Source organism: Ochlerotatus camptorhynchus, unplaced genomic scaffold, assembly GCF_037179485.1.
Source record: "Ochlerotatus camptorhynchus isolate MF236.1 unplaced genomic scaffold, CSIRO-AGI_Acam_v1.1 ptg000230l, whole genome shotgun sequence".
NCBI lineage: Eukaryota > Metazoa > Arthropoda > Insecta > Diptera > Culicidae > Ochlerotatus > Ochlerotatus camptorhynchus.
The window spans coordinates 95,396-119,250 of NW_027040720.1; the positions used below are offsets into that span (position 1 = coordinate 95,396).

The 23,855-nt window shown below is 43.0% G+C and overlaps 1 protein-coding gene across 1 annotated transcript in view; it reads left to right on the forward strand.

Annotated features, from left to right (window-relative positions):
- The window catches only part of LOC135704090 (uncharacterized), a 40,252-nt gene that overhangs the window by 3,486 nt on the left and 12,911 nt on the right, over positions 1–23,855 (forward strand). The window contains exons 4-7 of the mRNA XM_065225517.1: positions 6,554–6,656; positions 6,722–6,871; positions 14,869–15,019; positions 16,463–16,495. Of these exons, the coding sequence (XP_065081589.1) occupies positions 6,554–6,656; positions 6,722–6,871; positions 14,869–15,019; positions 16,463–16,495 (437 nt within the window). The remainder of the gene's footprint in view (positions 1–6,553; positions 6,657–6,721; positions 6,872–14,868; positions 15,020–16,462; positions 16,496–23,855) is intronic.

Sequence of the window (23,855 nt, forward strand, 5' to 3'; positions counted from 1 at the left end):
AGCAGCGTTGTCAGTATTCCAGATTTATCTGGATTTGCCAGATTGTTTGTCATCTTGCCAGATGCACAGGCAGAGTATGTTAATTTTTTTGCTTTTTTTTTTAAATATGGTGCCAAGCTGCTTTTCCATATCCAAGTTTGAAGCTTACTTACCTTACCAATCAGGCTAAGGCCTTATTGTCCTCTGCTGTCCGAGTAAGTCGTCTCCACTCTACTCGATTCATGGCCACACTTCACCAGCTTCGTAGCCTGTGAAGGATCCGCAGGTCACCTTCTACTTAGTCGATCCACCGCCTCTTCTTCTTGTTCCTGTTAGGTCGCTTGCCAGAACCATTTTCACTGGGTCGTCATGCGACATTCTTAGGGCGTACCCAACTCACCGTAGTCACCCAATTTTTGCAATGTGGACGTTGGATGGTCCTCCCAGCAGCTGGTGCAATTCGTGGTTCATTCTCCACGTTCCGTCATCCATCTGCACTCCACCGTAGATGCTACGGAACACCTTCCGTTCGAAAACACCAAGGGCGCGTTGGTCCTCCACGAGCATAGTCCAGGTCTCGTGGCCGTAGAGGACCACCGGTCTAATCAGCGTCTTGTAGATAGTCAACTTTGTGCGGCGGTGAATTTTATTCGACCGGAGCGTCCTCCGGAGTCCAAAGTAGGCACGATTCCCTGCCATAATGCGTCTTTTAATTTCTCTGCTGGTCACCAGTGAGCCCGAATGTGTGTGAACTCGTCGACCACCTCGATTTCGTGACCGTCAATCTGGTGGGAGGCTAACATTGTCTTCCCTAGAACCTCTTCCGGCATAGAATTTGGGAGAGTACCTTGTAGGCGGCGCTCAGCAGTGTGATCGCGCGGTAGTTGCAGCAATCTAACTTGTCGCTCTTCTTGTAGATTGGGCATACGACACCTTCCATGCACTCTTCCGGTAATATCTCCTCCTCGCAAATCTTGGCAATTTCCCAGTGCAGCGCTCAAGCCAGTGCTTCACCACCGTATATTAATAGCTCACTTGGTAGTTGATCTACACCAGTTGCTTTGTTGTTCTTCAGGCGACCCATCTCCCAATTTCTTGAAAATCAGGGGCCGGTAGCCTGTCGTCTTCTGCGCGTGCTCCAAGGTCTGTTGCCGTGCCACTTTCATTTTCTGCTCCATCACCGTTGAGTTGCTCGTCATATTACTGCTTCCACCTCTCAATCATCTCACAGTCGTTCGTGAGAAGAGTACCGTCTAAGTCCTTGCAGATATCGTAGCCTTTGCGCGAACTATTTAGCTTCACGTAGAACTTCCGTGTGTCGTTTACGCGGTACAGATTTTCCATCGCCTCGCGATCTCGGTCTTCCTGCTGACGCTTCTTCCTTTGGTAAACCGAGTTTTGTCTGTTCCGCGCTTGTCTGTATCGCTCGACATTCAATCTCGTGTGGTGTTGCAGCATTCTCGCCCGTGCTGCATTCTTCTCCTCTACTAACAGTTTGCATTCGCCGTCTAACCAGTCATTTCTTCGGTCCGGGGTCGCAGTACCTAGCGTCGCTGCAGTAGTACCAACGTAGTACTTCCTATGGCGGAACGGATGTCCCTCCAGCCATCTTCAAGATTAGCTGCGCCAAGCTGGTCTTCCGTGGGTAGTGCAACTTCCAGCTGCTGCGCGTAGTCCTGGGCAACTCCGGCGTCCCGTAAATGCTCAATGTTGGGACGCGGCGTTCGACTTCGACGGGTTTTATGCACCGTCGAGAGTTTTGAGCGCATGCATACTGCAACTAGGTATTTAGTGGTCCGAATCTGTGTTCGCACTGCGGTACGTGAGGACGTTGATAATGTCGGAGAAGAATTTCCCGTCGATTAGAACGTGATCTATTTGGTTTTGGCGGAGGTTGCTCATCGATTCTTCCGGTTCGCCTCCTAGCCTCGTGCTATAAGGTACCAGGTGGTAAACAGGGTAGTTGATCGATAGCTCGATGACGTCGTTTCGTTATTGTTTGCAATGGGAAATTCTCATAGCATGCGTTGACGATGAGATGTTGTCGAGTTGTTGATTAGCAACCATCGTGGTAACTTACCGATTACCTGTCGATCTGCCAAATTTGGAAAGACGCCTGCATTGAATTGTATCATATAATAATATTCCGCCCACTATATCACAAAAAATTGCGAGAAGCTGAGTGGAATGGAGATAAGTTAAGCATTGGGTACAGGACCAAGTGTCCCCTGGGTGGTGCCAGAAGATGAGCGCAATAAACTCATCAAGTTGGCATAAGGCACGGAATGCGACTATTTATTGCATGGCTGGGTAGTCAAAGTCCTCCATTCGTTAGTTATTTCAGGTTGGTTAGAACAGGTTTAGGTTTAGGGATTGGTTCTACGCCTAGTGGTTAGTGGTTTCTTATTGTGGTCTGTTTGTTGTTGTTGTTGTTGTTGTTGTTGTTGTTGTTGTTGTTGTTGTTGTTGTTGTTGTTGTTGTTGTTGTTGTTGTTGTTGTTGTTGTTGTTGTTGTTGTTGTTGTTGTTGTTGTTGTTGTTGTTGTTGTTGTTGTTGTTGTTGTTGTTGTTGTTGTTGTTGTTGTTGTTGTTGTTGTTGTTGTTGTTGTTGTTGTTGTTGTTGTTGTTGTTGTTGTTGTTGTTGTTGTTGTTGTTGTTGTTGTTGTTGTTGTTGTTGTTGTTGTTGTTGTTGTTGTTGTTGTTGTTGTTGTTGTTGTTGTTGTTGTTGTTGTTGTTGTTGTTGTTGTTGTTGTTGTTGTTGTTGTTGTTGTTGTTGTTGTTGTTGTTGTTGTTGTTGTTGTTGTTGTTGTTGTTGTTGTTGTTGTTGTTGTTGTTGTTGTTGTTGTTGTTGTTGTTGTTGTTGTTGTTGTTGTTGTTGTTGTTGTTGTTGTTGTTGTTGTTGTTGTTGTTGTTGTTGTTGTTGTTGTTGTTGTTGTTGTTGTTGTTGTTGTTGTTGTTGTTGTTGTTGTTGTTGTTGTTGTTGTTGTTGTTGTTGTTGTTGTTGTTGTTGTTGTTGTTGTTGTTGTTGTTGTTGTTGTTGTTGTTGTTGTTGTTGTTGTTGTTGTTGTTGTTGTTGTTGTTGTTGTTGTTGTTGTTGTTGTTGTTGTTGTTGTTGTTGTTGTTGTTGTTGTTGTTGTTGTTGTTGTTGTTGTTGTTGTTGTTGTTGTTGTTGTTGTTGTTGTTGTTGTTGTTGTTGTTGTTGTTGTTGTTGTTGTTGTTGTTGTTGTTGTTGTTGTCCTTTTTCATCTCTCGTTGTTGCTGTGTTTGTCTCTTGTGACAATAATTCTCTATTGCCCTGCCCTAGAATGGGGGGTTTGACGATAGTTTGTCGTCGTTTGCAAACGGTTTTGCTTACTGAGCAGAAGAACGTGGGTTCAATCGCAAGCTCCTTCGCGTTGTACGATCGTTAGGACATCAATTCAGCTTATCGTTTACCAAAACGAACCCTGCTGCAAACCCAACCCTCTTACCCAACATCCCTGTGATTCCTCGTGGAAGTGCAGAGGACTCCTCGGCTTCCATCAAAGCGAGTGTCACGTCAACACATTCTTACCCATTCCTTTCTTGACCTGCGTTCAGGCGCAGCTGGCGCTGGTATTTCCTAATTCGAGATCACAAGTTTTTACACATTGAGGATGATTGCTAGTCCCAAGCATTATCTATTCGTTCTCTGTGTAATTACAGCTGGTCTGGCAATAACAGAGTTTATTTGGTTTTCTGTGTATCTCCAGGAGGGTTTGTGGATATCCTTGCGGGGGCAAAAGGTACTTCGGACTACCATACCCCGAGAGGCTGCAAAGTTCACGCATCGTTAAACGTTGTCGTTCGATACGGCATGCAGGCTGTTTGGCCCGATTGCCGGTCTATACATTGCCGCCCGACTTCGAAGTTGCGTGGTTGAAGTTCGTCATAGATTAACCTATGGCAACCCGGGAAGGGATTTGCAGTTCCATGTTTCGATTCAATCGTAGTCCTTGTTTCGTCGAGTAGGTCTATGCCGATTGTTCCGATCCGTATTTACTTCTTCGGTATTTGCACCTTATGTTTTTTTTTTTTTCAGGGCGGCTTATTGGGCCTGCCCCAACCATCTGTCTTGCCGGGGGACCATCGTGCACAGCTCTGTTTCGAGTCCCACGCTGGCACTAGGACGGTGATCAGCCGCTCCTAATATGGAGAACAGACGCCGTTTTGAGTCGCACCTCCATGGTAAACAGACGCTCGGGTTTGGTGAAGCATTTCCTCTATCACTTTGCTATTGCCGGACTGGCAACATTGCCCAGGCTACGCCACCCAGCTGTGTCCATGTTTCAGCTGGTAGTCTTTTGTTATCATATGATTCGGGGAGGCGTGAAGTAGGAACTTGTGAGGACCAGAGCTAGGTATTCCGCTCCTTCCAGGTTGTCAACTCACCATTTTGTAGCCCTCACGCTTGTGATCCTGATCACTAATAGAACATCCAATCCGACCGCATTCCTCCTTCCGTTCGATGTTCAGAGTTTCGTTGTAACGTTTAATCACACGACTCACCGTTGACTGCCCGATTCCGAGTTGTTTTCCAATGTCCCGATGAGAGCGTTGAGGATTTTCCAGGTGCTTGCGCAAAATCAACTTGCTTCCAATTTTCGAAAAACTGACAGCGATAAATATACAGTGTAAACAATACACTCTAAATTACTTCTACTCAAATTTTCAAGAGAAGGTAATTTTCTACAGCGTTTTTTTCCGTGATGCAATTTGATGTGGGACACCTTTTATAATGATTAAATTTACTCTCTGCATTTTTCCCGAGCCAGAAACATTGGTTCCAAATTGAGGTTTAGGCTATTGCCCTTGATACCGTATAGAGTGTGTTTCCAAAATTATAAAAAAAAAAAAAACAATTTTCTTGTACATAGGGGAATTTACGTATTCTCGGCAACCTAAGCAGCGACCTTCTTTCTATAGCCCTTTTCTCTAAGGAACGCACACATATGCAGTATTGGTTTGTTTACAATCTTTTGCTGCCAGCTGCTCTAACAATTTCAGTCGAAAGAATTGTCAAAAACTGTTTGAAACTCTTTTACAAAGCTCCAATCTTCTCTAGTGAGAGCGAGTATTGTCGGCAACCAGTTTTTCTTCGGAAACCGTTCCATTTGAACTGCATGTAAATTTACTGTTCTATTATCGGCAACTCGAAATCAGCTACAATTTATAGTGCGTGCGTTTCATTTCAAGAAAACCTTGCTAGATTGCTTTTTCTCAGTGGTAAAAATATAGTCAAATTGAAGCTGAAAGCATAAAGAATCGTTTGCATGCATTCAGCGAAGCGTTTGCGTAAGAAAATCTAGTGAAAATAGTGTTTCAATTTGGGTTGCCGAAAATAGTCTGGCATGCCGAAGCCGTCATTTCCCCTATTTCGCCTTTTTACTCTCAAACAATTACTTATGTAATTATGTATTTCTGAAATAGCAATTACAAATTCAATATTGCCTTCTTATTGTATATGATGTAGTCTGATTATATAAGGGAAATGGCTCTTATGTTGGTCAATGGATCTAAGATAGGGCCCATCGCTAAAAATCTGCTATTTATCAATTTTATCTAGATGAACGCGTCATTGGGACGGTACTAATGGATATTTTTGGTCGCTATTGAAAATTTAGTCGATTGCTGAATTTATGAATGGGCCCAAATTAGGGACATTTAGGCCGACATTACAACCATTTCCCCTACTTCAAGAAAACATCAATGTTACCTCGTTTTACGGTACGTTCCAAAACTCATATGATTTTTTCTTCAAAACCATTTAGAATAGTTATCGAAGGACCTTTAATCAATATCCTCTTGATTTTCGCTCACAATCTTCCAAAGGGTCGCGTAAACCACTAATTAGTCACTAGTGACAGAGAGTTACCTCAGCTCACTCACCCACAGCGTCGAATAGACCTGAGTAACGGCAGTCTTTTCTACATTGGCGCTCGTTATTTTTATCACTCACTCGATAAATTAAACGGATTAAAAACCAATCAGAAACGCTTCAGAAAGTTGCATCAGATTTGTGTCGGCAGGAGGCTCGTCACATAGCTGACTCATGATGTACCGTTATCGGCTTCTCCTATCGATCAAATCAGCACCATTTTCGGATTGATTTGCCTTCCGATCTATGATTCACCTTATTCCGCAAGCCAATTGCGCTGAAGAAGCTAATTTACGTTGACACTTGCCCCACAAGAGCACCGATTATTGCGCAATTCTTGTGCATTCATTCGGCAGCACAACGCGTAATGTGCTAACCACGTTTGTCCGTTCATACTTTCAACTGGGAGGAAAGTTACATTCCCCGGTTTCCTGTGCACCGGTAGACGCAGATGTTTGTACGTAAGCACGTTTCGGAAGAAGGAAAAAAAAACGGTGGTATCTAAGAATAACCTTCAGGTTATTATTTTCGGAACGATGATGACAGAAATGTCTCTCGTCAAACCAAAAGCGCTGTTCAATGACTTTGCTTTGAGCTTCAACCGATTTATTGCGAATTTATCACACCGGAAAACCTCGGAAGTAAAAATTCATTACTGATTTCCCCTTTACTATTTCCAGGTTGGTGGTTTCCCAGAATCAAAAGGCGCTGCACATAGTCTTTCCGCACCAGTTCCTGGATTCACCCGAGTGGTTCGGAGTGTCTACGGATGACTACTTCCAGGTACAGTAATCGGTGATCATTTTCTGAAAACCAATTGTAACCCCATTTTACTTTTTTTTTTTTAGGTGTCAATTATGGCCATGGAAGAGTCCCGGGTCCTGATCTGGCACCGGGACAAGCTGAAACTGTCAATTATGGCGGAACCGTTCCTGCAGGCGGTGTTCGATCACATCCTCGGCCGGGACGTCGTCAAGAAGCTGATGCAGGTGACGCAGGTTGGTGGGGGGATGATGGGGTGCCGTGTTAAAGTTGAAGATGAATGCGAACCCGAGCAAAGTTAGAGATCAAATTGAAATCAGAATTTGCTGTTATGATGTAACTTACTTTGAATACTCCATTTGATCTCATTTTGGTTGACTTAACGGTTAACACATCAAAAATGAGAGCAAAATTTTACACTGTTGAAGCAAACGGAGAACTAATCCTGCTTTCAATGAAATCAATTTGATTACTGATTTTGCATTCATAATGTTTGACTGAATACGGGCCTGGTGTAAATGGTTAGCATCCAAGCTTCTCACGCTGAAATACTTGAGCTCAAATGTCACCTCGGGTTGGTTGCGAATGACCTAAAATGTGTTAAACAAAACAATTAAACAATAATCGTTAGTTCAACGACAGATAAGCTTAACTTAAATCTTAAACAAGACGTTAACAGCAGAACTTCAAGTTAAGTTGCTTTCATTTAAAATGTCTTGACTGCATAATGAAAGCACAATATGATATCAGACTAATGTCGTGACAATTGAAATCAAAATGAGTATTCATTATGATAGGAACTGCAATCTTTAATATCGATTTGCTTTCATTTTGTTAACCGACTTTGCTCGGGAATGCTGTTGACATTCTCAAATTCATGGTAGATACACAGGTGTCCTCCTATTTTTTTGGCGGTCATTGCTCTAGGAGAGATTGCTCTTACTTCACGAGTGCACCGATGAATTCAGAAGGGCCTAAACCTAAAATGAAGTGCCGCTTATCCATTTTTGTTCGTGGTTGGTGGGCTAGATTTTCTTCCTATAATAGAAGAACTAGTACAGAAATTGTTAGAATTGTTTTCACAAAAATCGGTTGTAATGTCAGAAAGCTATAGCTCACAATGTCAAACCGTATTGGGAATATAGAATGCGAGGAAATTTGCACTCGATGCATTTTACTATCAAGCGCGCTCTAGTCTAGCAAATGAAGGAAGAGGCTGAGTATCCTCTTTTATAGGCACAGCCTTGATCTTACTTGGTTGGTGATCAACATAAAATTAAAAAAAGTTGTAAGTTAATTAGATTGAGTGGAAGCAATAAAAATTCCGTGTGATTGTGCCGTGAAAAGTAGTTCTGTATTGTTCAAGTGAATTTGGTTTGGTACGTAGATGACCAATTGACCGAGTGCTGATGATTTGCTGCTGAAAAATAGGGTCCTTACAAGGCCGAACTACTTTTCACGGCACAATCACACGGATTTTTATTGCTTCCACTCAACCTAATTAACTTACAACTTACTCGAATTCTCCCGGAACTCCAACCCGATGGCAAAACCGAATTTCTTAGCTTGGATCCTTCTTCCTGGCATAATGCATTCCAACGTCATAGACCTCCGAGAGCTTCTAGGACCGGAATCATCACCTTCAGCAGTTCCTCTTCTAGATTGAGCAGAAAGGTGAATCGTTTCCGTCGGATTGAACAGCAATGTTCGGACGACATCAGAGCAGTAGGACTTGTAACGGGCACCCAGAGCACAGATGATCGATCCGAAGTGCTGATATTTCTTGTCACACTGAACTTCAAGCTGTAATTGCCACCCGACTGGATAATCGCCGTGTACACATGTCCAACTAATTGGTATCCACACCGGAGACTTATCTGCATCGATAATCACCATGATGTGATCCTTGAGGTACTTGTTGAATACGTCTACCGTCACCAGGCAGGTCTTCTTGATGGTGATAACCTCGGAGTCCTCCTTGGAGCACATGATGTACCCGATTGGGACGCTGATGTTCACCGTGTTGAAGCTCTTGTCCTTGACAAAGGCTCGCCACGATTTACAGAATTCACCCGGGAAGTTATCCTTGAAGAAGACGCCCAACGTTTTGCCATCCTTGGATCCCTTGATCGCCTCCAGCAGCTTTTAAAAATTAGCCTTGTCTTTGTCGTTCTTATCCCGAACCAACAGCCTCACCGACGGAATGCCCTCCTCATCGTCCTTCTCGATCTGCTTCAAGTCAGGAAAAAGCTTGACTTTTCGTACAGCACTATAATCGTATCATTCAGCTCGTATCCCAGCAGCCAGGTCTGCAGCAAGGTGGATTTGCTGTAGATGGTTTCCTCGTCTACGCTGACCGCCATCAGAATGCTATCCACCTTCTGCAGCGAATCATCATGGAAAAACTCTGGCTCCTTCCAGTTGGCGTAGGGCCGTTTTATTCGTCGGTAAAAGGAATCCTTATCGAGCACGATATTCCACATTTTTGGGGCCGTTGCGATTGCAAACCAAAATATTAAAGCTGTCCGAAATACCGGGTTGCCCAAGGGGTAGGTCACTCCGGACACCAATCTTGGGTCTTATTTTCTGTCAGTGTGCCACAAGTATGCTGATTGTGCCGGTCATAGAGCAAGCTGCGATTGTTGGTTTGGTTGGTTTGAAATCGCAAGGATAAATCGCTTTGAGGATGACTTGGGAAGAGACGGGTGTGCAAAATGTAGGATAATAAAAGTTCTGTGTTTTAGGGTTTTATAATGCCTCAAATGCAGACCAGAAAAAATGGTCTCCGTGCCAAGCGCAGTGCGTGAAGAATCAGAATGCCATCGAGTTTTCCGGAAGCAGCAGCAGCGAAAATAGAGAAGCACTACGTCGACGACTACTTCGACAGCGTCGATACAATCGAAGAGGCCATCACTAGAGCGACGGAGGTGAGATATGTTCACTCGATGGGAGATTTTCAGCTTAGGAACTGGGTGTCGAAACGCGTGATTGGTTGGTAGCCGATCAACGCGAGGATTTGCAAGTTGAGGATTAAGGGCCGTATCTTCAACTACAGCATTATCAACGTGCACGTTTTATGCGCAGCTGGAGCAGGTGTACGACGGCTGTTCGCAATGGGACGTCAAAATCGTCATCGGCGACAGCCCGGCAATCGAGCCAAATATCCTGCATGCCGTATCGAACGACAACGGCCAACGTGTGCGAACATAGATTCGGACCACTACCTAGTTGCAGTATGCATGCCCTCAAAACTCTCGACGGTGCATAACACCCATCGAAGTCTAACGCCGCGACCCAACATTGAGCAATTACGGGACGCTGGAGTTGCCCAGGATTACGCACAGCAGCTGGAAGTTGCATTACCCACGGAAGAGCAGCTTGGGGCAGCAACTCTTGAGGATGGCTGGAGGAATATCCGGCAGTGGCACTAGGTGCTGTGATCCCGTACCGAAGAAACGACTGGTTTGACGGCGAATGCAAACTGTTAGTAGAGGAGAAGAATACAGCACGGGCGAGAATGCTGCAGCGCCGCACGAGATTCAATGTGGAGCGATACAGGCAAAACTCAGTTTTTCGAAGAAAGAAGCGGCAGCAGGAAGACCGAGATCGCGAGGCGATGGAAAATCTGTACCGCGTAAACGACACACGGAAGTTCTACGAGAAACTTAATACTTTGCGCAAAGGCTACGTGCCGCAAGCCGATATGTGCAAGGACTTGGACGGTAACCTACTCACGAACGAGTGTGAGGTGATTGAGAGGTGGAAGCAGTACTATGAGGGGTACCTCAACGGTGATGCAGCAGAAAACAAAGGTGACACGGTAACAGACCTTGAAGCACGCGCAGAAGACGACAGGCTACCGGCCCCTGATCTTCAAGAAGTTGAGGAGGAGATCGGTCGGCTGAAGAACAACAAAGCAACTGGTGTAGATCAACTACCAAGTAAGTTATTGATAAACGGTTGTGAAGCACTGGCTAGAGCGCTGCACTGAGTAACTGCAAGATTTGGGAGGAGGAGATATTCCCGGAGGAGTGGATGGAAGGTGTCGTATGCCTAATGTACAAGAAGGACGACAAGTTGGATTGCTACCGCGCGATCACACTTCTGAGCGCCGCATGCAAGGTACGATCCCAAATTCTATGCCGTCGTCTGTCACAATTTGCAAGAGAGTTCGTGGGGAAATACCAGGCGAGATTCATGGGTGCCTGTGCTACCAAGGACAGGTTCTGCAGAAATGCCGCGAAAACAACGTGCCCAGCTATGGCAGATTATGCACGAGTACGGATTTCCGGATAAACTGACGCGATTGGTCAAAGCGACGATGGATCGAGTGATGTGCGTTGTTCGAGTATCGGGGCACTCTCGAGTCCCTTTGAGTCCCGAAGGGGGTTATGGCAAGGTGATGGACTTTCGTGTCTACTGTTCAACATCGCGTTAGAAGGTGTGACCAGAAGAACTGGGATAGACAGGAAGTCCATCCAGTTTCTTGGCTTCGCCGATGACATCGACATGATGGCACGGAACTTTGAGACGATGGCGGAAACGTACATCAGACTGAAGGCTGAAGCTAGGCGGATTGGACTTGCCATCAACGCATCGAAGACGAAATACATGAGAGAAAAAGGTTCTAGGGAAGATAATGTTAGCCTCTCACCCCGAGTTCAGATTGACGGTGACGAAATCGAGGTGGTCGATGAGTTCGTATATTTGGGCTCACTGGTGACCGCCGAAAATGATACCAACAGAGAAATTCAAAGACATTATGGCAGGGAATCGTGCCTACTTTGGATTCCGAAGGACGCTCCGGTCGAATAAAATTCCCCGTCGCACAAACTTGACTTTCTACAAGACGCTGATTAGACCGGTGGTCCACTACGGCCACAAGACCTGGACTAAAGGGTGATACGGTCAAAATTTGGTCAATATCAACTTGACGTATTTCTTTCAATTTTGCATTTAAAAAACCTGAACACCCCTCATTTTGAAGGTGTGTGTGTGTAGAATGTTGCTCCTATTTTGATTTTGGAATTCACTCTTCAGTTGTCAAAATGCCGTCCAAGCAAGAAGAGCAGCGTATCAAAATTTTGCTCGCGCATCGCGAAAATCCGAGCTACTCGCACGCAAAGTTGGCAAAATCGCTAAAAGTTGCCAAATCAACCGTTACAAATGTAATTAAAGTGTTTGGAGAACGTTTGTCGACAGCCAGGAAGTCTGGATCGGGGGAAAATCGAAAACCGGAAGCCGCTGAGACGACAAAGAGAGTTGCCGGTAGTTTCAAGCGAAACCCTAACCTCTCTCTCCGAGATGCCGCAAATAAGCTGGGTGTATCGTCTACAACCGTGCATCGAGCCAAAAAACGAGCCGGACTATCGACTTACAAGAAGGTAGTGACTCCAAATCGCGATGATAAACAAAATACGACGGCCAAAGCGCGATCCCGGAGGCTGTACACGACGATGCTGACGAAGTTTGACTGCGTGGTAATGGACGACGAAACCTACGTCAAAGCCGACTACAAGCAGCTTCCGGGACAGGAGTTTTATACGGCAAAAGGAAGGGGAAAGGTAGCAGATGTTTTCAAGCACATGAAACTGTCAAAGTTCGCAAAGAAATATCTGGTTTGGCAAGCCATCTGTACCTGTGGCTTGAAAAGCAGCATTTTCATAGCTTGCGGGACTGTCAACCAAGAAATTTACGTGAAAGAGTGTTTGAATAAACGTCTGCTGCCTTTCCTGAAGAAACACGGTTGTTCCGTACTGTTTTGGCCGGATTTGGCATCTTGCCATTACGGTAAAAAGGCCATGGAGTGGTACGCCGCCAACAACGTGCAGGTGGTTCCCAAGGACAAGAACCCTCCCAACACGCCAGAGCTCCGCCCAATTGAGAAATACTGGGCTATTGTCAAGCGGAACCTAAAGAAGACCAAAAAAACTGCTAAGGGCGAGCAGCAGTTCAAGGCAAACTGGCTTTCTGCGGCGAAGAAGGTGGACAAGGTGGCTGTACAAAATCTGATGGCAGGGGTCAAGCGTAAGGCCCGGCAATTCGGATTTGGAAAAGCGGAAGCCTAACTGAATATTTTTCCTGAATTTTATACTAATTGAACTTGAAAAAGAAATTTAATTTGATTTTTTAAATAAACGATTTCGCCGATTTACACGCGTTTTCCCTTGACCAAATTTTGACCGTATCACCCTTTATGCTGGTGGTGTTTTCGAAAGGAAGGTGTTCCATAGCATATACGGTGGAGTGCAGATGGATGACGGAAAGTGGAGGAGGTGAATGCACCACGAATTGCACCAGCTGCTGGGAGAACCATCCATCGTCCACATTGCATAAATTGGGCGACTACGGTTGGCTGGGCACGTCTTAAGAATGCCGCACGACGACTCAGTGAAAATGGTTCTCAACTGGAACAAGAAGAAGAGGCGCGCAGCGCGCTAGATGAATTGACCAAGTAGAAGGCGACCTGCGGACCCTTCGCAGACTATGAGGCCGGCGAAGTGTGGCCATGGATCGAGTAGAGTACAGACGACTTCTTCGGACAGCAGAGGACAACAGGGCCTTAGCCTGATTGATAAGGTAAGGTATGTAAGTAACTGGATGTCGCACTCCGGAGCGTTTTCTATGAACTGGGAGAAGTCTGGCAAAACAAGTCGGTACATTTCAATCAGGATAAGGAAAGCGGAACTGCTAGAATGTTAACGTCCTACGAAGAGAATTCTCGATGAACATTTCAAAAGGTCCTATCTGCCTTGATCGATTCTCTTCATCGACTTTCTTTTTGGATAACCACTGCTATGCAAATAGAATTTGCGCTATTTTTACCATATACCTAGTTTGATAAAAGAGGTTCTCATCTAGCGTCCTCAACGTTATATACAACAGGGCAAGTTTTTGCAGCTGAGTTATTAACGAAAGAGAATGTCGATGAAGAGAATCGATCAATGCAGATAGGACAATTTGAAATGTTTATCTAGAATTTTTCTGAGCTGCGTGATGGGAATCATTGCCCATACCTAACAATTATGCCAGGTTTAATGCAAATCGGAGAAGGTCGAGTTTTCCTTTCGATTCGTTATTTGACGTGTATTAGCAATTAGCAAAAAAAAAAAAACTCTATCATGGCGCCTCTCGGCGGGACTTTGTATGGGTCAATTTGTTATGTTATGAGCAGAGTTGCGACCTATCACAATCACCATCATCAAACAGCTGATGGTAGTAACGCTTTGTACATTCCTATGTGCTCGTCGAAGCTCTCTCCATGACCATCCATCAAGTTGACGAAAGAAGTAAAAAGCAACTGGTGAATCTCGTCTTCTGTTGTGATCCATCACCGATCTGGTCATTCCTGACAATCACGACACTCATCTGTGCTCGTTTTAAAGCAGTTGCTGCTTTGCTTGCTTATGTGAGTGTGTTGGTTAGAGAGCCCAGCAGCTTCCGTTTAATGTTGCCTGCTTTGTTTGTAACTCACACACTCGTGCCTGCCGAGACGAACTTGAAATGCGAAGGCATTGTTTTCATTTTCTTCTGTCGTTTCGCTTTTTCTCATGATCGTACTGCAGAAGTCTTCACTGTTTTCGTTGTGCTGTTCATTATCAGCAGCGATTGTAACGTTTTGCTTGTGAGCAGCGACCATTACTGGTGATTGTTGTTTGCCATGGCTCTAACTCTCACTGCGTGACAAAACGATCTGTAAGCGATAGTCGGTTGATGCGAAGACGAGTGTCACGTGAATGTCATGATATTTTTCATCACTGGTTATGAGATCGAAAAAAAAATATCGCTGTGCTCAGAAAACGAAGCTCTTGCAGATGATGCACAATAACTGATATAGGGGAAATGAATGTAATGTCGGCCTAAATGTCCCTTATTTGGGCCCATATATAAATTCAGCAATCGACTAAATTTTCAATAGCGACCAAAATTATCCATTAGTGCCGTACTAATGACGTGTTCATCTAGATAACATTGATAAATAACAGATTTTTAGCGATGGGCCCAATCTTAGATCCACAGGCCAACATTAGAGCCATTTGCCCTTTTTTCAAAATTATAAACAAAATGAAAAACTTGTTAAAGTGACCTGGGGTAAAATTGACCCCAAGATACAGACAAAGGGTTATAGTAGATAGATCACACCTTTTCTAGTGAATTCAAGTTTGAAAACTAGATATGCAAATTCAGCGAATATTAACCTTATTTTTTTCAATTGTCATCCCCTTTCGAACAGGTCAGCGAAACGATGGCCCAGAGCAATGGGTACATCTCGTCCGGCTACGGCGAAGATGCCGAGGACAAACCGATGCTGGTGATGAAGAACAGCAAATCCAGCGACAACGGAGGCCACGGCCTAACGGCGCTCATCAACCGGCAGCTGCAGGGTAAGTCCCGGCGCCACTCCATCCGCAATCGGCGCTTTTTGGCTGACTTGTCCTCAAATACTCCATACTTAGGCTACGGGTGCTTTGTTCGAGTTTCGCGTTTAGTTGGATTGGATTAGCTACCTAACATAGTTCGATCAATCGCTGCCGATTGGCTTTCTTTAGTTCTTTAGGTTCTGGAAAAACATTTTCTCAATTTAGCGTTTATCGGAAAGCATAAAAAAACTGAAAGCAGCCAGATTAGAGAATCTTGTGTTTAGCGTTTAATGAATTTTATTGAATGTTTTTTAAATTCTAGATCACCTAAAAAAAATTAGCGATTTTTAAAGTTAAATTAGAATTCACTATCAAACATCACTCATCATTCGCTTAACCCATTTAGTGCTGAAAGTTTCGTTTTACCCCGTATAATCTAGCTCTGAATTAAAACTGAGCTTACTTACCTGTCTCTCGCCTGATTTATTGAAAACTTAATTTTAGTTCAACCTACATTTGTTTAATCGTTCTTTTTTCTACTTTCCTCTCGCATTTTTTTCCACGAAACTTCTTCCCCTTCTGCATCGTCACATCACGCACGCTTTTTACTTTGGTTTACAATCAATCACCCGAAAACCGACAAACAAACAAACAAACAAACTCACCTTAAAACAACGTCAGAGGAGAGCGTCCCCCTGCTGCTGAATCCGGCCAACCCGACGCCGCTGATGTCCCTGCACATGCGCCTACTGCATTCGGTCGAGAACAAATTCATCAAAAAGATCTACGACGTGTGACGACCGGACCGGATGCCGCCATGGCAACTGGCGACCGCCAACGAACGAAAACCGGATCGGCGCAGAATATGAGAAAAAAACAATCAACGAATGTTACACACATTTTGTCTAGTCCTTTAAATTTTGGTGTTTTAGTTTCGTGTCTTTTGCGTTCTTATCCTTTTTTTTAATTTTTGTAAAACCTCAAACATCGAACCAGCGGCAACCGAAGCGGCAATGAAGCAGCAACGATTTTTTACACAAATCTACTTGTTTTTTTTTATTTGCTGCCTGTTTTTGAATCCGCTATTTTTCGGTAAGTTTTGCCTACTTTTACACACCACTTTTCCCGGTTTAACACAGTTTAAGACTGCAACTCTTTCTCACTAACTTTTTTCACTTGCTTTTGATTTTTCTACAAAAAAAACATGTTTTAAACGTTAACCAAATAAAATGCCAATTCGCGTCCAAACCGAGCGGGGATCGGTTCCTCAACGCCAGCGATAGCAAATAACCTCCGGAACTAACTGTTACTCATACCATCTTTCTCTCTTTCTCTCGTTTCATTGTCTTCCTTCTCTTCCCAAAACGAAAAAAAAAAACTCAATAACCAAAACATTCCCCGATTTTTCTGTGTGTCACCATCAATCCAAACCACCAAATGCAATTTTGTCCTTGCGAAAAATCCTAGCCCTGCCTAGGATATCCAAATATTACTACTGTGGTAAGTTTCCGTAAGGTCTGCCAATTGCGTGATCTTTGCATATTTTGGCTTGATTCTTGATTTTCGGTTTTACTTCAAATTTAAAGTACACACAAAATTCATCCTTATTCGAATTTGTCCAAATTTCTGTGCACATTTTCGGTTTTTGCAATCATCGATTTATCGATTTTTTTTCCGTTTTCATTCATTCAAGTAATTGGTGTTTAAATGTTATGAAAATCTAAATCACGCCATGTCTTTATTTGGGTTGCGTTTCTAGTTCTGCTTGTTAAGATGAATTAGTGAATACATCATTTTCGGCAGATAAAATACTCTAATTATTAATTGAAGTGTTGTTAAATTACATGTGTATAAAATGAATGCATCCTATAGGTTTAGCGTAATGTGTAACTTTTCCTCCCTTCGCAGCTTATTTTCAAATAACTATGAATGTAATTTATTGACGGAATGTATCACAGCCAGGGGTGAGAGGTGGCTGTCAAATACGAACAATCGTCGCCTACCTCGTAAAACGGGTTCTTCTTCTTCTGCTTCTTCTTCTTCTTCTTCAATCCTTTATTTAACGTCGGTCTCTGTTCCGCAATCTAGTGCCAATCACCGACGGACATCGATAGCCATCCATTGACGGCAATCGAATGTGCAGGAAGGCAGCTTCCACACACATGGGCCGGGACCAACGGCTTTACACACTTAGAAATTTTCGAGGACTTCGGTAATTTTTACAGAAATCTGAACAGCTGAACTGTTCGGTAAAATTGATGCAATTTAATTCAATTGCTTTTTTTTCCTTGATTTGTTTTCCGTCGATCTTGTTTTCCGTGCTGAGCACCAATGCTACCGACGTGCCAGGAAGGCAGCTCCCACACCTGGACCCTACCTATCGACCCATCAACTCATGAACCGGGGACCAACGGCTTTACTTCCCATCCAAAGGAAGGCATGATCAGAGATGTTATGCCTCAGAACATCCCGGCGGCGCCGACTGGGATTGAACCCAGGCCTGCTGGGGTGAGAGTTAATCACGCTTACCACTACACCACCGGCGCCGCTAATTCAACTGCTTTTCAGTTACTTTGAAACTAAATCTACACTAAAATGACAAGATTTGATCGTTTAGACAAGGTTGAACATGTTTTGAAATTATTTGTGTAATTCAATGGACTTTAAAATGAAGGTCAAAGTTTTACCGAACGTTCAGCTGTTCTGATTTCGGTAAAATTTACCGAACACGAAAACAAAATCTTAGTGTGTACTTGCCTTCCGAAGGAAGACGTGACCATGGTGGGTATATACATGGTGATACAGCTTTTTCACTTTATAGACGAGGAGGTCGCGGGGGGAAAAGTGCGGTTTTAGAGCAAATTGTAAACAAACTCGATCGCTGTCTCATACAATAATCCAACATGGCTGAATCATGAATTTAACACCTATATGTAGTCACCTTAGACGCCATATTGAATGATGAACTTTCCGAGCACTTGTAAGTTGCGGCTTACCTACCAGCCTATAGCTGGCCTCGAGCAAGAGTACTTCCCCCAAAGACGTTCGGATTTGGGTGAAACAAAACAACAAAAAGAAAATGTAATTTTAAACGTCTATTCGCTACTTATCTTCTCATCCTCGCTGCTGCCGCTGCTGTTCGCGGTGGGGCCCTTCGACGACAGTATGGCGGCGGTTCTGCTACAAAGCACGGATAGTGCTGCGGTGACACCTACTTCAGTGGTCTTTGACATTTAGCGGGGAGGGGGGTTGATCCGTGCTCGTCTGTTGGACCCCCCCCCCCCACAACGTTGGTGACGAATCACCGGATTGCCTACACGCCATAGGCAACCCCGGTAGACACCGTAGTGTTTCTGCCCAGATGTACTCACCTCTAGTACCGCCTGCTTCGTCCTCCCGCGTCAACCGATTAACTGTGGTGGCGAGACTGGCTCTATTTACTGAGCCACCGCAGTCAGGACGACGAGTGTCTACCGGTTCCTTTGTGGATAGCCGGGGAAGCGATTAGCTCAATAGGATAAGCTTCCCACAATGGCGATCCGACACTCTGTTGCACTCATAACTTTCACGGCCACGGAGACGACTTTCACTCGCGGTGTACAAACAAATCATGCGGACTGGCACTCGCGTCGCGGCTGGATAAATTTTTCTCGGAACTAACGGAAAAAAACGTCTCCGAAAAAAAAACCCGCATAGACTCCACCATGGCTCGAATTGTTCTCGTCTTCGCAACGTCACTGTTGGGACCAGTCTTGTAAGCGGTCACGGTAGTCGACACATTTTCTGTGATAATTGACTGCCTTTGTCTCCGACACTTGCAAAACAAGCTATCATAGTACAGTACCAAACTAAAATGTCGTATGACAGGCTCTGTCATACGACACTGTCGCCGAAGACCGTCACGAATGTATGTATTTTAGTTTTTCTTATAATAAGAGCTGCTGATGGTGTGCTTGTGTGAATTCTGAAAATAGCAAGCAATGATGTCCTAGTAATAATATTTCTGAACACAAATGGTTTGATTTACACCAATTTGAGGAATTACAACGAAATCACACATGTCATATGATAACTATTTTGATAATTTTCTTTTAGCTCGAATGTTATTCTACCGCTCGTGTTGTGTGAGAGAGACGACGGTAGAGCATGAGTGTTCGAATACAAACAGACTGTCGCGCACGACAACGAAGCGAGTGTAGTAAAAAACGTCAACTGTTTCAACCCCTGGTTGGGACCCAGCGTTGCCAGATGGTTTCCAAGCTTATCGGTATCAAATGTTTAAAAAATCGGTATTTATCGGTATTCACTATTTTTATTAATTTTATATTTTTGCCTTTTTGTAGGCGAAAATTAAAACTTTTGGACTAAGAACGAAGTAGTACGTCGGAAGAAATTTCCGGGAATATTTGAATAAGTCTCTTATTGATATCGAAAAAACTTCCGGAGAAAGAATAAAGAAGATCTTGTGGTGGAAGTTTGCAGAAAATTCTAAGAAATGTCGGAAAAATATCCGATGAGGATCATCCAAGACAAATATAGAGAAACTTCTAGTGAAAACTTTAGAAACTTTCGGAAAAAAAAACCAGAAACACACGCAGAGAAAACCAGAAAAGATTTGGAAATTGGAAGGCAATTCCAGGAGAAGTCATAAGAAGCTCGGAAAAACCTTCCAACAGAAGTAGGAAAAAATGACTTATGAAGATGAAAGAAACTTCTGAGAGAACTTCCTGTAGAAGATGGAAGAAACTTTTTGGAGGCGCTGGGAGAAACTTTGTACGGTAGATTGGAAGAAACTTCTGGAAAAGGCAAAAGCCAGAGAGCGCAAGATACTTCAAGGGGAAGCGAGGAAAAAATCTGGAAGAAATAGATTTCTGGGCGATGGCGATGTTAGCAACATTCCCTGAAGTTCCTTAAATGCTCAAATGATCCAGCAGTATTTCGGATATTTATAAAACATCCCTGAAACCCCACAATTTCTCTGATACTTTCAGAACATTCCTGAAATGCACTTCGGAATATCCCTTTATTCCTTGGAACTCCTTGAAAGTTCTTGCAATTTTCCAGAAGTTAATGGGGCTGTTTTGAAGTTTACAAAGTTTTCATGAACCTCTCGGATCTTTGCTGAAGTTTTTGAAAATTCCCTGAGTTCCTCGGAACTCCTTTAAAGGTTAAGACATTTTCATTAATTGATGTGTCCTGATGTTCTCAGAGCATTCCTTAAGTTATCTCAATTCTCCTGAAACAAATAGAAGTGTTCTGAAAACCATTTAATTTCCATGGAGTTTTTCTGGACTTGTGAAGTTTCTAAAATATTTCAGATGTTTCCTTTAGTTCACTGGAGTTCTCTGGACTTTCCTGAAATTCCCGGGTTCTCGAATTTTAACAGCTGTTACTGAAACTGCCTTTAATTTATCGGAACTTACCACTCTTACATATCTTTAAACTTACCCAAAAGTCCGAACAATCGAACCCTTGGAACTATGATAAAGCTCTGGAAGCATTTCTGAAGTTCCTGGGAAGTTGAAAAAACTGACGGAATAAGACGAAGTAGAAGGCGACCTGCGGACTCTTCGAGACTACGAGGCCATGCTCGATCCATGGAAAGTAGAGACGACTTCTTCGGACAGCAGAGGACAACAAGGCGTTAGCCTGATTGGTAAGGTAGAGGAGAAGGCGAAAGAACTTTTCAAGGGCAGCCAGAAGAAGCTTCCAAGGGAAGTCGAAATAGATTTCCGGAAGGAATTGTAAAATAATTTACAGGGTAAGGTGGACGAAAATTCCTAGGGAAAGTTGGAAGAAACTTTGAAGAGAATACAAGAGAAATTTCAGGAAGTTGAAAAATTAACATTTTGATGGATTTATTTGTTCACTAAACAAAAGTATTTCCCGATTTACAGGAAATACCGGGATACGCCATCAGCTATTTCTCGACCCCTTGGTAGCCAAAAAAGGTGAGGAAAAAGAAGCATTAGTCGAAAGAGTACCAAGCATAAGAAATTTTTAAAGAAGAATTTTTTTAAAGCTGGCTCAAAAATTTAATGTTCAAAAAGATAAAAGCCTCTCACAATAGATTCAGCGCGGGTGTGCAGTAATCATTTTGATTATTTATAAAAAAAAATCGGTATAAAAACTTAAAAATCGGTATTCTGAGAAACCTTAACTGTACATCGGTATCAAGTTTGAAAATCGGTATATCTGGCAACGCTGCTTTGGACCAACTCTATTTTTTTTATCATTTTTCGGCTGGGCTCACAGATGGCAGTCAAGCTGCCATCAACGTCGATGCCGTGACAGCACCAACCAGCGTTGCCAGATATACCGATTTATCGGTATTTATACCGATTTTCAAACTTGATACCGAAAAACAGATAAGGTTTCTCATAATACCGAATTTTGAGTTTTAATACCGATTTATACCGATTTTTTCATTAATAACCATAACCATAACTGCCTGCCCGCACTGAATTGTCAGAGGAAACTATTGTGAGAGACTTTCATCTCTTTGAAAATTAAAATTTTTGAGCCTGCTCTAAAAAAATGTCATCTTCAAAAATGTCTAATTCTTGATACTCTTTCGACTAATGCGTCCATTTTATCGCCGTTTTTTGGTTACCAAGCAGTCGAAAAACAGCTGATGGCTCATCCAGGTGGTTTCTGCAAATCGGGAAATACTTTTATTCAGTGGAAAAATAGGTCTATTAAAACTTTCCAAAGAAATTTCCGTCCACCTTACCTTATAAATTATTTTCCGATTCCTTCCGGAAAGCTATTTCGGCTTCCCTTGGAAGGTTCTTCCGTCTTCTTTCGTCAGTTTTTTCAACTTCCCCGGAACTTCAGGAATGCTTCCAGAGGTTTATTGCGATTCCATTAGTTTCAGGAAAATTTCAGGAACTTTTCAGAAGTTCTGAAACTTCAGAATAGTTCGGACTTTGAATAGGTTCCGATAAATTAAAGACAGTTTCATTATTTTCTGTTCAAATTCGAGAACCAGGGAAACTCAGGAAGCCCAGCTCCAATGAACTTAAGGAAACTGAAATATTTTGGAAACTTCACAAGTCCAAAGAACTTCAAAGAAATTTAATGGTTTTCAGGATAGTTCCATTTGTTTCAGGAGAATTGAGTTAAATGAAATCCGATAAACTCAGGGAATTTCCGAAAACTGTAGTAAAGTTCCAAGAGGTCCATAAAAATTTTGGAAACGTAAGGGATGTTATATGAACATTAGAAAATTGTGAGAACATTTTAAGGGAAGTTCTGAGTTTTTTTATCGGCAGTTTCGAGAACTTAAAAAAATAATAAAAATGTAAGGGTTCAGAGAACTTTAATTTAAAAAATTCATTAATTAAAAAAAAATATAAAACACTAAATATCCAGGGACTATTAAAGAAGATAATAATCGGGGTAGTTTAATAATAATCAGGGAAGTCTCGAGTACTCTAAGGATGATAAGAGAACTTAAAAACAGCCGCATTAACTTTAGGAAAATTGCAAAATCTTTCAAGGAGTTCCGAGCAATTATGGGTTATTCCGAAGAGCGTAGGATTTTTCCGACTTATTGGAAGGTTTTTCCGAGTTTCTTCTGAAAATGGCTACTACGGGATTGGCTTCCGATTTCCAAACTTTTCTTGGATTTTTCCGAAAGTTTCTAAAATTTTTTGAAGTTTCTCAATATTTATGTTGGAAGATCTCCATTTTCCGACATTTCTAAGAATTTCCTTCAAACTTCCTCCACAAGATCTTCTTTATTCTTCCTTTGGAAATTTTGTCGGTACCATTAAGAGACAAATTCAAATATTTCCAAGAAATTTCTTCTGACTTACATCGAAAGTACATCTTTCGATTTTAGTTCAAAAGTTTGAAAAAATATAAAATAATTAAAATAGTGAATACCGATAAAAATCCATTTTTTTTATTATTTTATACCGATAACTATGAAAACAATCTGGCAACTATGGCACCAACAGAAACGTCATTAAGAAACAGAGAGTATAAAAAAGAGAAGAACTGCGAACACGCGTAATTTTGTAATCGTCTTATTTTATCGTAAAATACAATTTTAATTTGTTTAACTTTACGTGTCTCGTTTTTAATACTGCCATTCCGAAAACGGCCACCTCGGAAACTCACGACTCGGGAAAGTTGTTTTTTTTTTCTCGCAGTGAAAATCGTCGGGAAAAGTGTCGCACGCACGGAAGAGACGACGGCTCAACATGGAAGATGATCATAACCACAATCTGGGCCCGGGAAACCAGCCAGCACCAGGAATCAGCGGACAACGGGTTCAGCAACCACCTGGAGTGAACACCCAGCGCACCGGATCGCAGCAGAATCATCACCCACAGCCATATCCACCGCATCCAGCTTCAAATCCGCAACCGGCACCAACCGAAGCAATTTTCGCCCACCTTTTCCAACAGCAGCAGACTTTCGCACAGCAGCTCATGCAGCCACAGCAGGAGTTCATGCAGCAGCAAACACAACACACGAAACACCTATCACCTACACACGCGTTTCCGTGTTGCTCCTAAAAGTTTCTTTAATTTGCCTAGTTGTTCCGTCCGGTCGCGACTTAATCTACTGAAATCGGGTAGCACACGTTTCGGTGAATCCGACGAACCTAAAATTAGGTCAGAAATCGTGAAAATTTGAAGATAATTGTTGAATCTCTTCCCGGTCGCGTCTCGGTCGGCGCGAGGAAGTTTTTCACCTTCCAGCCGCCATCTTTAAACTCAACATACGTAGCAAGATAGCCACCGCCGGGGCATTTTGCTGTACGACGTTGGGAAACTGCGGCCACCGTCGGGCTGGTTCATCCAGAAGTGCGCGAAGCAAAGCTACCATCGTCGGGGCACCTTGCTGT